Raw genomic sequence first — 12,838 nt, forward strand, 5'->3', positions numbered from 1 at the left:
TGGGTTTCCCCAGCCACTCTGGGCGGCTTCCAAAAGAATATTAAAATACTGTGATACATCAAACATTAAAAGCTTCCCTAAACAGGGCTAAATATCCCGCTTTATCACTACCCGAAGGAGTCTCAAAGCGGCTAACATTCTCCTTTCCCTTCCTCCCCCACATCAAACACTCTGTGAGGTGAGTGGGGCTGAGAGACTTCAAAGAAGTGTGACTAGCCCAAGGTCACCCAGCAGCTGCATGTGGAGGAGCGGAGATGTGAACCGGGTTCCTCAGATTATGAGACTACCGCTCTTAACCACTACACCACGCCTGCTCATGTTTCTTTTCCTTGTATCTGTCACTGGCAAAGATTCTGAAGGGAATAGTGAGGGTCCTGCAAAAAACGCATCCATGAGATTGAACAAAATGAAAAAAAATGCAATTAATGAAAAATGTAAGCAAAAGCTTCCAACTCCTCCTCTAGGCCATGTCAGAAACAGAGAGACGAGCACTTGAGCCATAGGCTTGGTCACTTAACATTAAACCATGGTTTAGCATGACATTAGAAAGTGGCCTATGTCTTGCTCAATCATTTCAGAATTTTATATGAAGAGCATTTAATAAACTGAAGTCAAACAGGGAACCTTTGACTCTTGTACAGAAAGACTGTAAACAGTTTCACAATGAACATCCAAAAAGCAACACATTTGCTTAAATATTTAAGGTAACTTCTGCTGGACTCTGCTCAATCTTGTTAGAAGGATCTTGGTAGAGTGTAGGAAGAATGCAGTGTAGGAACATACCATGCTGCTCAAGATAGGCCTGGAGTCTATTGATGAGATCCTGTTTGTTTCCTTTTGCCTCCAGACCTCGGGCTAAACATTCCTGCTTCAGCTCAGCTAGCTGTAAAGTAGAAGAGACTTTGCCTTAATAAAGAAAGTGTGGCTTCCTACAGATTAGGAAGGAAACATGTACAAAAATGCAATAATCATAATGGATATATATTAAGTGGTGAAAGGTTTTGAACAAGCGAAGGCTGTGTATTTTAATGAGGACATGGGGTTTATTTAATTTTTTTCAACACTCATTTTATAACATTTGTAATGAAAGTCTGTAGAAATCTGCAGTAAAAACAAGACCAAAAACAGAAGATTCTCAGTCTCACAATAGTTTATAAAGTTGACTTATGAAGTTAGCCTTTCATTGGCCTAGACACCTTAAAACTTTATTCATGAGACTAGTTTTCATCAAGGAAGACTTCTCTCTAAATGCACATAGAAATATTTTATTCCTGGGAAAATGAGATCTCACTAAGTTACCCACTGCACCTCCGACTGCTCCAACTTTGTGCAAGAGTAACATTACTGGTGGCAACCATCACAATTCTATGCTGCTCTACCACATCTTCTATAAATTTGTAGTTTTACTGTTATTACATCCTCCTGGGCTGTGTGCCTACCTTCCACACTACAGTTGCCATCACCAGGAGTCATGGTGCTCATAAGGGCCTACCAAGGGGCCCACAAGGTTTTCAGATTGCTTCAATAATTTATTAAGTATACAAACATGGGAAGTATATAAGCATGATCCCAGGCAAGCTGCCCTGGGAACTTTTCTGACTGAGGTGGGGATGCTTTGAATGAATAATAACAAGCATACAAGGGGAAGCATTTATTTCATACTGTGAAGTTCCTGGTTCCCCACATTTATCTCTGCAACTTTACACAAGCATTTTGTGGTAGGAAGCATCCACCTAGAAAGTGGGAGGACAATACTGGTTGCCCAGAACCAGGGGCAGCAATGACAGAAAGTTCAGCATGCAAACTGAGAGGGAAATAGGACTGAATTGTATAAAGTGGATTTATCAAAGCAAGTTCCACTATATTCAGGTTGTACTGATTCCTATATAAGTAGGCAAAGGTTTGCAGCCTTAATCCTAGAGAGGCTCATGCTTCATCGAGTAACCAAAGGACAAGAGAAGAAATAGGCTTTTAAAAGATCATTTGTAAAATGAAGTGTTCTACTGGTCCAGGTTGAGACTTCCATTCAAACACATTCAACTTTCATTACGTAATTTCACAGGCACACACATTTTTATACAAATACCTGCTTGTGGCTGACTTCCTCCCTCCTGTTTCTTATTTTGAGTGCTATTGGGGCAGGGCCATTTTATGCTAGACTCGCCACCAGAGAGCTGGGAAAGAGGAGTTAACACAGTTCCTCGCCTGGTACCCCTTCAAATGTTGCTGGGTTACAACTTCCATTAGCCCCAGCAAGCATGACTAGTGGTCACGGATAACAGAGGAGCTGTCATCCAATAACCTATGGAAGGCAGGTAAGGTAAAGGACCCCTGGGTGGTTAAGTCTAGTCAATGGTGACTATGGGGTTGTGGCGTTCATCTCACTTTCAGGCTGAGGGAACCGGCATCTGTCCACAGACAGCTTTCCAGGTAATGTAGCCAGCATGCCTAAACTGATTCTGGTGCAATGGAACACCATGACAGAAGCCAGAGTGCACGGAAATGCAGTTTACCTTCCTGCCGCAGTGGTATCTGTTTATCTACTTGCACTCATGTGCTTTCAAAATGCTAGGCTGGCAGGAGCTGGGACAGAGCAACAGGAACTCACTCCGTCATGGAGATTTGAACTGCCAACTTTCCAACTGGCAAGCCCAAGAGGCTCAATGGTTTACTAGGTTAACATAACATCCTCCACCACTAAAATGAGAGAGCACTGCTTTGTACTGAATTGTTGAGAATTAGCTATCAGCCACTTTGAGAACTATTCATTCCAAATGACTTACTAACTGAAGTAAATCAACAATGATATGCTTCCAACTTTTACTGAAAGATTACACAAATCCGGGGAGGAGATGGCTATTAATAATAATAATAATAATAATTTTTTATTTATACCCCGCCCTCCCCAGCCAAGGCCGGGCTCAGAGCGGCTTACAAGCAATAATAAAAACAAGATGAGTGATTACAACTTAAAAACAAAATAAAATACAACATTAAAATAATGGAACATTAAAATATTAAAATGGAGCCTCATTGCAGGAGAAGGAAAAGAAAAAAGAAAAAGGGGGCGGAGGGAATCAAATTGGCTGTGACTTGCGCCTCCATGGAAAGGGAGGCGTCAAGGATTACACCCAAACTCTTAACGGAAGGTAATGGCACTAATTGGGCCCCCGCAAGAGAAGGGAGTTGGTCCCTCATCCCCATGCTATCCCGACCTAGCCATAGGACCTCTGTCTTTGAAGGATTTAGTTTCAATCGGCTCCCACGAAACTAGCCATATAGATATGCTCTACCTCCACAGCAGAGGTGCCAACTTGAATAAAATATTTGGGGGCGGGGCAAGTAAGTCCCGCATAATCAATTATAATGGGGCTCACCCACGCCATGTGAATGGGAATGCCCATCAGGAGCGCCAGTTTGGTCCTGTGACTGTGGGTGCCATGCAGCATGCGTGGCCCTAGCACCAAAAATTGAGAGTGCCCAGCCCCCTTCATGGGGAATTTGTGGGTGCTTGGGCACCAAGGTCCCCAGCTGTTTGAGTTCTGAAACATTCGAAAACTGAAAACTCAATAGCCAATAGCTAGACCTCTGGATCTTGGACTCAGCGGAAGCCGCATGGCATATTCAACTTCTGAGGCGTGTTCAAAAACTGAAGCATTTACTTCTGGGTTTATGGCATTCGAAAACCAAATGTTCATCAATGGAGACATTCAAAAACCGAGGTAAAAGGTAAAGGTACCCCTGACAGTTAAGTCCAGTTGCGAACGACTCTGGGTTGTAGTGCTCATCTCGCTTTACAGGCCGAGGGAGCCAGCGTTCGTCCACTCCGCTGACAGATTTTCCGGGTCATGTGGCCTGCATGACTAAGCCGCTTCTGGTGCAACGGGACACCATGATGGAAGCCAAAGCGCACAGAAACGCCATTACCCACTGGAGCAGTACCTATTTATCTACTTGCACTTTTTGGAGTGCTTTCGAACTGCTAGGTTGGCAGGAGCTGGGACCGAGGAACGGGAGCCAACCCTGTCGGGGGAATCGGACTGCCAACCTTTTGATCCACAAGCCCAAGGCTCAGTGGTTTAGACCACAACGCCACCCATGTCTTGTATGTGTGTGTGTATATATATATATATATATGTGTGTGTGTGTGTGTGTGTGTGTATAAATATATGTCTATAAATTTATGTGTGTATGTATATATATATGTGTGTGTGTATCTATCTACAGTGGTGCCCCACAAGACGAATGCCTCGCAAGACGAAAAACTCGCTAGACGAAAGGGTTTTGCGGTTTTTGAGCTGCTTCGCAAGACGAATTGCCCTATGGGCTTGCTTCGCAAGACGGAAACGTCTTGCAAGTTTGTTTCCTTTTTCTTAACACCGTTAATACAGTTGCGACTTGACTTCGAGGAGCAACTCATAGAACGCGGTGTGGTAGCCTTTTTTGAGGTTTTTGGTGATTTTTGAAGCTTTTCCAAAACTTTTCCGACACCGTGCTTCGCAAGACGAAAAAACTCGCGGAACGAATTAATTTCGTCTTGCGAGGCACCACTGTATATGTTTATGTGTGTGTTGTATATGTATATGTATATGTATATACAGTGGTACCTTGGGTTACATATGCTTCAGATTACAGACTCCGCTAACCCAGAAATAATGCTTCAGGTTAAGAACTTTGCTTCAGGATGAGAACAGAAATCGTGCTCCGGCGGCGCAGGAGCAGCGGGAGGCCCCATTAGCTAAAGTGGTGCTTCAGGTTAAGAACGGACCTCCGGAACGAATTAAGTACTTAACACGAGGTACCACTGTATCTATCCCTCAAGGCACTCTCCAAAAAAAATTGGGGGAGGGGGGGCGAAGAGTTTGCTCCTTTGCTTCACAGTATGAGGCACCAATGCTTCCGACCACCATTGCTGGAAACCACGGGAGGGGAGAGTTTTCTCTCGCGCTCCTATATCCCACAGGCATCTTGGCTGCTAGTTGTGTGAGAACAGGATGCTGGGCTAGACAGATCCCCTCGCCTGACCCACCAGGGCGTTCAGTTCGGGCTACGCAGCTACCACCAACCAACGTGGGCGAGCAGAGCGCTGCCCCTTCCTGCAGGTGGGCGCGATGCCCGCAGGTCCAGGCGGCCTGAGAGGGGAGCGCGGCGCGACGGGAACCGGCGCGACTCTTTTCCCGCCCTCGCGAGAACTCGGCGGCCCTGTTGGTCTGACGGCGCAAATCCCCACACGGAGCCTGAGGGGGGGAAAGGCAGCTCCCTCAGGATTTTTCCCTCAGTGTTGCTGCCGCCGCCGCCGCCAGCCTGGAATGAGGCGGAGGAGGAGGAGGCCAAGCGCTGTTCCCTCAGAGTATGAGGAGTCCGCCCCACCCGCTCAGACCCGGCCTCGGTACCTTCAACTTGTGCAGCTCCACTGTTTCCGCCGCCATCTTCCCTTCGCTTTCCCCCTCCCTCAGCGGCCTCCTCCCTCGCGCCCCGACGGCAAACCGTGCGTGCCCGCTCAGGCCCTGCCGCCCAATCCGGGCCTCGCTTTCCCATGACCTTTGACGCTTCCCTAACATCCCTCTCGCTCATTGGCTCGTGTGTGGGTAAACGGGGAGAGAGGCGAAGAGCGGCGGCAGAGAATAGCCAATGGGGAAGGACCGGGGCGCCTGCCCGATTGGCTGATTGGCGGTGGGGGGCGGGGACGAGGAATCGTTTCCCGGAGACCGCCTGCCGGCGGAAGCAGAAGCAGGAAGAAGCGCCGCTTTCGGGTGCCTCGCCTTGTCCCTCCCTTGCGAAGAAGAGGCGCCGCCGCCGTCGTCGCCGCGGAACCAGCCGCGTAGGTCTCCTATAGGTCTCCGTTGTGGGTCGTGGGGCAGGCGGTGTCACGAGTTTCTGGTGATAAACGAGGGCTTCGCAGGGAACCGCCTGGTCCTGAGTCGGAGCACCGGCCCACGTGAGCTTACTGTCGGCCCTGCACTAATTATCATCATCATCATCATCATTATTATTATTATTTTATTTATTTGTACCCAGCCCATCTGACTGAGTCGCCCCAGCCACTCTGGTCCAGCATATACAGAAACATCAAACATTAAGAACTTCCTCATACAGATGTCTTCTAAAGGTTGTACAGTGGTACCTCTGGTTACATACGCTTCAGGTTACAGACTCCGCTAACCCAGAAGTAGTACCTCAGGTTAAGAACTTTGCTTCAGGATGAGAACAGAAATCATTCAGCTGCAGCAGGAGGCCCCATTAGATAAAGTGGTGCTTCAGGCTAAGAACAGTTTCAGGTTAAGAGCGGACCTCCGGAACGAATTAAGTACTTAACCTGAGGTACCACTGTATAGTGGTTTATAGGGCCTTCCGTAGGAAGGTAAAAAAGTAAAGGACCTCTGGAAGGTTAAGTCCAGTCAAAGGCGACTATGGGGTTGTGGCGCTCATCTCGCTTTTCAGGCCCAGGGAGCCAGCACACAGCTTTCCAGGTCATGTGGCCAGCATGACTAAACCACTTCTGATGCAACGGGACACCGTCACGAAAGCCAGAGCGCACGGAAATGCCGTTTATCTTCCCACCGCAGTGGAACATATTTATTTACTTGCACTGGCATGTTTTTGAACTGCTAGGTTGGCAGGAGCTGGGGCGCCACTCCCTAGAAAGCTCTTGTTGGTTCCCTGTAACCTCACTTCTTGCAGTGAGGGAACTGCTAGGAGCTCCTCGGAGGTGGAACTGAATGATGGGGGTGTGTGAAGATGCTTCTTCAGGTATACAGGGCCGAGGCTATGGTAGTCAAGGATCCAGACAGGGGGGTGGGGCCCTTCTTGGAGGTGTCTGGGGCAGGACCAGGGACCTTCTTGCCTTGCCCAGCAAGCACTGTGCCACAGGACTAATGAGGCAGTTTCCTCGGCTGCTAAAAAACGGAAGAAGCAGGAAATAGGAATAAGCATAAAACACCCTACTGTTTTACGCCATGGCTGCCAGTGTGGCACCTGTGGGCTCGGATGCGCCCGCAGAGGCTTTCCTTAGCTTCTTTTCTCTCCTCCGGCTCCCCAAAATTAGGCTTGAAAGAAGCACTTTTTTGTAGCTGATAGCAATGTGGTACGTGAAACAACTGTGTGTGTGTGTATTTTTGCATTTTCTATTTTACAGATTCAAATGAAATAATACATAATGTACAGTGGTACCTCTGGTTACATACTTAATTCGTTCCGGAGGTCCATTCTTAACCTGAAACTGTTCTTAACCTGAAGCACCACTTTAGCTAATGGGGCCTCCTGCCGCCGCCATGCTGCCGGAGCACAGTTTCTGTTCTCATCCTGAAGCAAAGTTCTTAACCTGAGGTACTATTTCTGGGTTAGCGGAGTCTGTAACCTGAAGCATATGTAACCTGAAGTGTATGTAACCTGAGGTACCACTGTACAGTATCTCTGCATCCAGCATATTGTTTTTTCCTCTTCAGCATGAATGTTGGTGTAGCCCACAGTGAGGTGAATCCCAACACCCGAGTGATGAACAGCAAAGGCATTTGGCTGGCTTATAGCATCTCAGTGGTTCTCCTCCACATCATTCTTCTCAGCATCCCCTTCTTTAGCGTTCCTGTGGTTTGGACTCTGACCAATGTCATCCATAACTTGGTAGGTTATAACTTTTTATCAGCTTGTGAACTTAAGTTCCTTAAAGCTATTTTTTGCACCTGAGCCTTTAATGCATTCTCTGGGTTGGTGGTGGTGGACCTCAAACTCTGGGGGCTCTTTGTGTTGTAACACCTTCCCAGACACACCCTTCAGTGACTCTGCTTCACACCCTTCTTGGCTGTTATTGCCTGGGTGGAATGTGAGTTTGTATTCTGATAGGGATCCTTGCTTGCTTGGATCGGGGTAAGAAATGAGTGTGTGCGTGTAGAAACTAGCTTGTTGGACAAAGGTAAGAATTACAACCATGGCTTCCCTGCCCGCTTTGTGTGTTGTCGTCTCCACACCCCTGCAACGCAGTCCCTGGCAGCCTTCAGGCTGAAAACATATTCCCTATACCTGCTACAGATCCTAGGGATTGTATGCGCCTTTTCTCTTTTCTACAAGCAGAGAAGTCTTGATTGTTATCACAGATCATGGGACAAAACTTGTCAACATTGTATGTTGAACCTTCTTCCATATAGGCCTGAATATAGGCTTCGCTTTCACCCTCCAAAGCTGGCTTGTATAAAACTCAGAGTGTGACCTGTTATTGTGCTCTTGCATCATTGAAGTGATCTCATTTTAAGGATGCAGCTTATATTTGGAGCAATACCAATACAGTGGTACCTTGGTTTACGAACTTGATCCGTTCCAGAAGTCTGTTCTTAAACCAAAGTGTTCTTAAACCAAGGCATGCTTTCCCATAGCAGCGGGGGACTCAATTTACAAATGGAACACACTCAACAGGAAGCAAAACATGTTCTTATTCCAAGGCAAAGTTGACAAACCAAAACACCTACTTCTGGGTTTGCAGCATTCTTAATCCGAGTTGTTCATAAACTAAGCTGTTCTTAAACCAAGGCACCACTGTATGGAAATTCCTCAACTATTCCTTTTAATCTGAGCTGCACAAGAATCTAAGCTGATGTCTCTTCCTGCTGTCTTAGGGAGAGAGAAGAAAGGCCACAATCTTAATTCACTTATTTTCCACCCCTCCCCCCCAGGCAATGTATTGGCTCCTACACACAGTGAAAGGAACCCCCTTTGAAACACCAGACCAGGGCAAGGATCGCCTCCTCACACACTGGGAGCAGATTGACAATGGCACACAGTGGACGTCCTCTCGCAAATTCCTCAGCATCTCACCAATTGTCCTGTAAGTACCAGGAATGGCTTTGTTTGCACTGCTTTGTCTTTTACTTAAGCAGCAAAGCTTTAACTCTTTTCATGCAGCTAAAAACAGCATGTTTATTTCCCATTAGCTACATCTTGACCAGCTTTTATACCAAATATGACCCTGTGCACTTCATAATCAACACTAGCTCCTTGCTGAGCGTCCTCTTGCCCAAACTACCCCTGTTCCATGGCGTGCGCATCTTTGGTATCAACAAGTACTGAAAGCAGTCGGAATATTGACTCTTCCCGAAAGAAACAGCTCTTAACTGCAAAATCCTGATGGCAATGCTGCAATCACATCATCTGAAGCTCTAGAGAACCACGCATTAACTTGTGGAGTGGGCTAGCAGGGAGAGCGTCAGCTGTCCACAGAGCTAAGCAGTATTGAGTTTTGCTTCTTGCTACGGGATAGAATCCATTCTCCATGCGGCTAGTCTACAATTAGACCGGCACTTCTTCTGGTGGAAAAGACTGAATCCTTAGGAGGGCATGAAATCTCCAGGACGTCCCCTGCAAGACTTCTACCTGAGCTGCTTGTAATGGGTGCCTGAGATGAGCTTCTGGGAGATACAGCTGTTCTGTGTAAACCTTTTCTGTTTTTATAGAATTCTGTCACACCAAAGTGTTTATGGGGTTGTTGTTTTCAGGGTGGGAGGGCCGGGGAACTCTTACGAAAGAAGTGAACTGTCATTCTGCGATGACTGTAGTTCATTATTCTGCTCCGTGGTTCCCTTTTTTTTTGGTTCATTAGCACTCAAGTGCAAATCCTTGAGTCCACCACATAACCTGGCTTCTGTTTTCAAAAGGGGTTTCTAATCCTTCTGGTTATAAAGGAGAAATGCAAGACCGTGCTAGTGGTGCAGCAGTCAATTAAAAATACAGGTTTTGTCAACGTTCCATGCTGCTTCTGTCCACCTAATCTCTTATCGGAGAGGCTGGATGCCTGCGTAGCACAGTGCAGGCCTCCAGCGCCATCTTTGTTTTCCCAGCGTGCCTCCAGGGCTGGGGGAGACCGACCTTTCTGTCTGAACGCAAAAATACGGTGGTTGATCGGAACCACAGAATTAAAAACTCCCCATTCTCAAACGAGGATGGTCCAGATAGGCAACAATCCAGGCAATGTGGATTTCAAATACAGAAAGCCTGTCTTTTAGCCTTGCCAAATTTGCTTTTTGTGACTGCCCCCCGCCCCTGCTCAGGGAGCTGTTGAGTTGCTGGCACAGTATTGATGCATTCAACAAGGGATTGAACCCAACCAAGACAACTTGATGTACACGGTACATGGTAGTGAATGTTAACATCTGAAAAGGGGGCCTGTTAACAACTTGCATTTAATTTCTAAAAACATTCTTCCCCCAGCAGTGGACAGATGCTAGTACAGTGGTACCTCGGGTTACATACGCTTCAGGTTACAGACTCCGCTAACCCAGAAATAGTACCTCGGGTTAAGAATTTTACCTCAGGATAAGAACAGAAATCGTGCTCCGGCGGCGCGGCAGCAGCAGGAGGCCCCATTAGCTAAAGTGGTGCTTCAGGTTAATAACTGTTTCAGGTTAAGAGCGGACCTCCGGAACGAATTAAGTGCTTAACCCGAGGTACCACTGTATTGGGATGGACCAGGGATAGGCAACCTAAGGCCCGGGGGCCAGATGCGGCCCAATCGCCTTCTCAATCCAGCCCACGGATGTTCCGGGAATCGGCGTGTTTTTACATGAGTAGAATGTGCCCTTTTATTTAAAATGCATCTCTGGGTTATTTGCGGGGCATAGGAATTCATTCATCCCCCCCCCCAAAAAAAATAGCCCACCACATGGTCTGAGGGACGGTGGACCGGCCCATGGCTGCAAAAGGTTGCTAACTCCTGGGGTGGACTATAGATTTCCTTCCAAGTGACGACAAAATCATTGCATTCATGGCTCTGCCTTGCTAGATTTTTCTTGTGAAGAATGGGGAGTATTGTGTGGCTGGTGAAACTGCACCAAGCTGCCTATTTTCTGCTACCCAGAAGGCTGCAGCTGGAGTGCGCACACCATATAGTTGCAGCAATGCTAATTCTTTACACACACACACACACACACACACACACACACCTTCCTCATAGTCAAATCAGTCCTAGTTTAGTTTTGAGAAACTCCAAAAGTTTACATGTTTCCATATATCCTGCGGCCCAGATATTGGTTTTAGTTTCAGGAGGTCAAACATAGGCAGGATTTTGGAGGATAGGCAATATCAACAATACATTGACAAAAATTGCTTTTAAGATGGTTCCTACTCCTCAAAACACCCTGAGCCACACCTGTGGTCACAAGATTAATGGCAGATCAGAAAAGCATGGGGAGAGGGGACACAGGCACACACAGAAGCTGCAAAGCTTAGATATCACCTGTGTAGAAGGCCTCTTATGGTTGGACTCACCGAGATGAGATCTCTTACCCATCTACTGAGAATGTGGACTTGGTACACCCTGACAACTGACTGACATGAGACTGTCACTCCATCACATACAAGCACAGTCAAATTTAAACCAAGACCCAATTACTTTAAATGCATTTTAGGGTTTTATTTCTTCCTTTAAAAAACCTTAGAGAGAAGCAAAAGTGGGAGCCAGTTCTTTTGCAACTTTGAAGGTAAATTAGAAACATTTCAAAGCTACCACCTGGTAGAAAACATGCCACATACAAGGGTGCTTTCGTGTTTGCTTTTATTTATTTTTTAAAAGGAGTATTTATGTTTTGTTTTCAACCCTTTGTTCTCATCACGGACAACTTTGCTACACAGAAATCACGCACACAAAGTAATGAAACCCCAAAACACAAAATATAATTCCTCACAAAGTCCACACTTTATTTTTTAAAAAAGTGATTATTCTGGGTTCATAAAAGGGTTAAAACTTAATATATATAATATGTGCAACTGTAAACAGAAGTATGGGACAAGGCGTCAAATGCGATTATACAGGCAGAGAACTTTAAAAAAGTTTTAGCTTCAAGACCGGGTTATAGTTTATATAAAAATTAAAAACTGTATAGTCTTTCTTCATCAGCTAAAATCTACAGGATTATCTTAAACTCTTAACCGTCATCCAAAAAAATCTTGACAATCTAATATATTCAGTCACTTTATCATTTTTTTAAAATCTCTCTCAAGCTTTTAAACCTTTGTAGCAATTTTTAAAATTTATTTTTTTTTACATCTTTACAGCCTTCCAAATTAATGGAAATGACACACAAAACAAATCCGAAGAGACAAAAAAAATGCATACTGGCTTTAACTCAAACCTTTATTTTCAAACAATGTCCAGTGGTTTTGTTACTGATAAAAACTCCCCCCCCCTCTCTACACAAATGCCATCTTATATACAATTTTAATTACTACTTTTAATATTTGAAATTTCCCTACCCCAGCCCCCCACTGTTTTAAACCGTCATAGCTTTGAACGGTTAGCAGAAGCAGCTTTTTCACTCAAGAACATGGTTCTCACCTTGCCAACAAGTTCAAAAAAAAGATATTCTTACACACAAACCCTGATTTTACGTGCCCCACCTTGCCCCCGCTATGAAAGTCTTATTGCCACGTTCTCTCTCTGCCTTGTCTGTTGGATCAAGGGAGAAAATATGAGATGTGGCCTCGGTTAATCACTCAATGCCACTCTTACAGGCATTTGGAGAGAGAGTGAGTGTGTGTTATAGTGTTTTTTGGGGGGTGGGGGAGAGGGGAAATGGTGCAATTGTGCGTTAAAAGGCCTCAACTGTACAAAGTTAAGTCGAGAGAGCCTTATCAGTAAAGACCCTGCAACTCTCACCCCCTCCCCACAATACCAACTTAGGTTCAAGGGTACAGCCGTCTTGCAAAGTCATTTCAACAGCAGGGAGAACCTGTGTGCGGGTTTCTTTTTCCCCGGGTTTTGTGTGTGTGTGTGTCTCCCCTGTATAATGCCCACATTTTGCCTTCTACTAATACAGAATCTCCCTACGTTGGGGGGGGGGAGGAGATGGCGCTAGGC

General features: G+C 45.9%; 2 protein-coding genes across 3 annotated transcripts in view; one reads left to right on the plus strand and one right to left on the minus strand.

Annotated features, from left to right (window-relative positions):
• Positions 1 to 5,550, minus strand: part of SARNP (SAP domain containing ribonucleoprotein) — a 58,147-nt gene extending 52,597 nt beyond the window's left edge. For both annotated transcript variants that reach the window (XM_081181555.1, XM_081181554.1), the window contains exons 1-2: positions 5,394 to 5,550; positions 784 to 883 (exon numbers count right to left, since the gene is read on the minus strand). In XM_081181555.1, the coding sequence (XP_081037681.1) occupies positions 784 to 883; positions 5,394 to 5,429 (136 nt within the window). In that variant the 5' untranslated portion in view covers positions 5,430 to 5,550. The remainder of the gene's footprint in view (positions 1 to 783; positions 884 to 5,393) is intronic.
• Positions 5,551 to 5,691: 141 nt separating this feature from the next.
• ORMDL2 (ORMDL sphingolipid biosynthesis regulator 2) lies at positions 5,692 to 9,732 on the plus strand. Its single transcript, XM_081181593.1, has 4 exons — positions 5,692 to 5,821; positions 7,446 to 7,620; positions 8,664 to 8,815; positions 8,922 to 9,732. Exons 2-4 carry the CDS (start codon positions 7,447 to 7,449, stop codon positions 9,055 to 9,057), a joined length of 462 nt encoding a protein of 153 aa, XP_081037719.1. The 5' UTR covers positions 5,692 to 5,821; position 7,446; the 3' UTR covers positions 9,058 to 9,732.
• Positions 9,733 to 12,838: the final 3,106 nt, after the last annotated feature.

The sequence above is a fragment of the Podarcis bocagei genome, assembly GCF_964188305.1.
Source record: "Podarcis bocagei genome assembly, chromosome: 2".
Classification (NCBI taxonomy): domain Eukaryota; kingdom Metazoa; phylum Chordata; class Lepidosauria; order Squamata; family Lacertidae; genus Podarcis; species Podarcis bocagei.

Coding starts and splice junctions, on each gene's coding strand:
- ORMDL2 (XM_081181593.1), top strand. CDS start 7,447: ATGAATGTTGGTGTAGCCCACAGTGAGGTGAATCCCAACACCCGAGTG. Junction 7,621..8,663: donor CCAATGTCATCCATAACTTG/GTAGGTTATAAC, acceptor CCTCCCCCCCAG/GCAATGTATTGGCTCCTACA. Junction 8,816..8,921: donor AGCATCTCACCAATTGTCCT/GTAAGTACCAGG, acceptor ATTTCCCATTAG/CTACATCTTGACCAGCTTTT.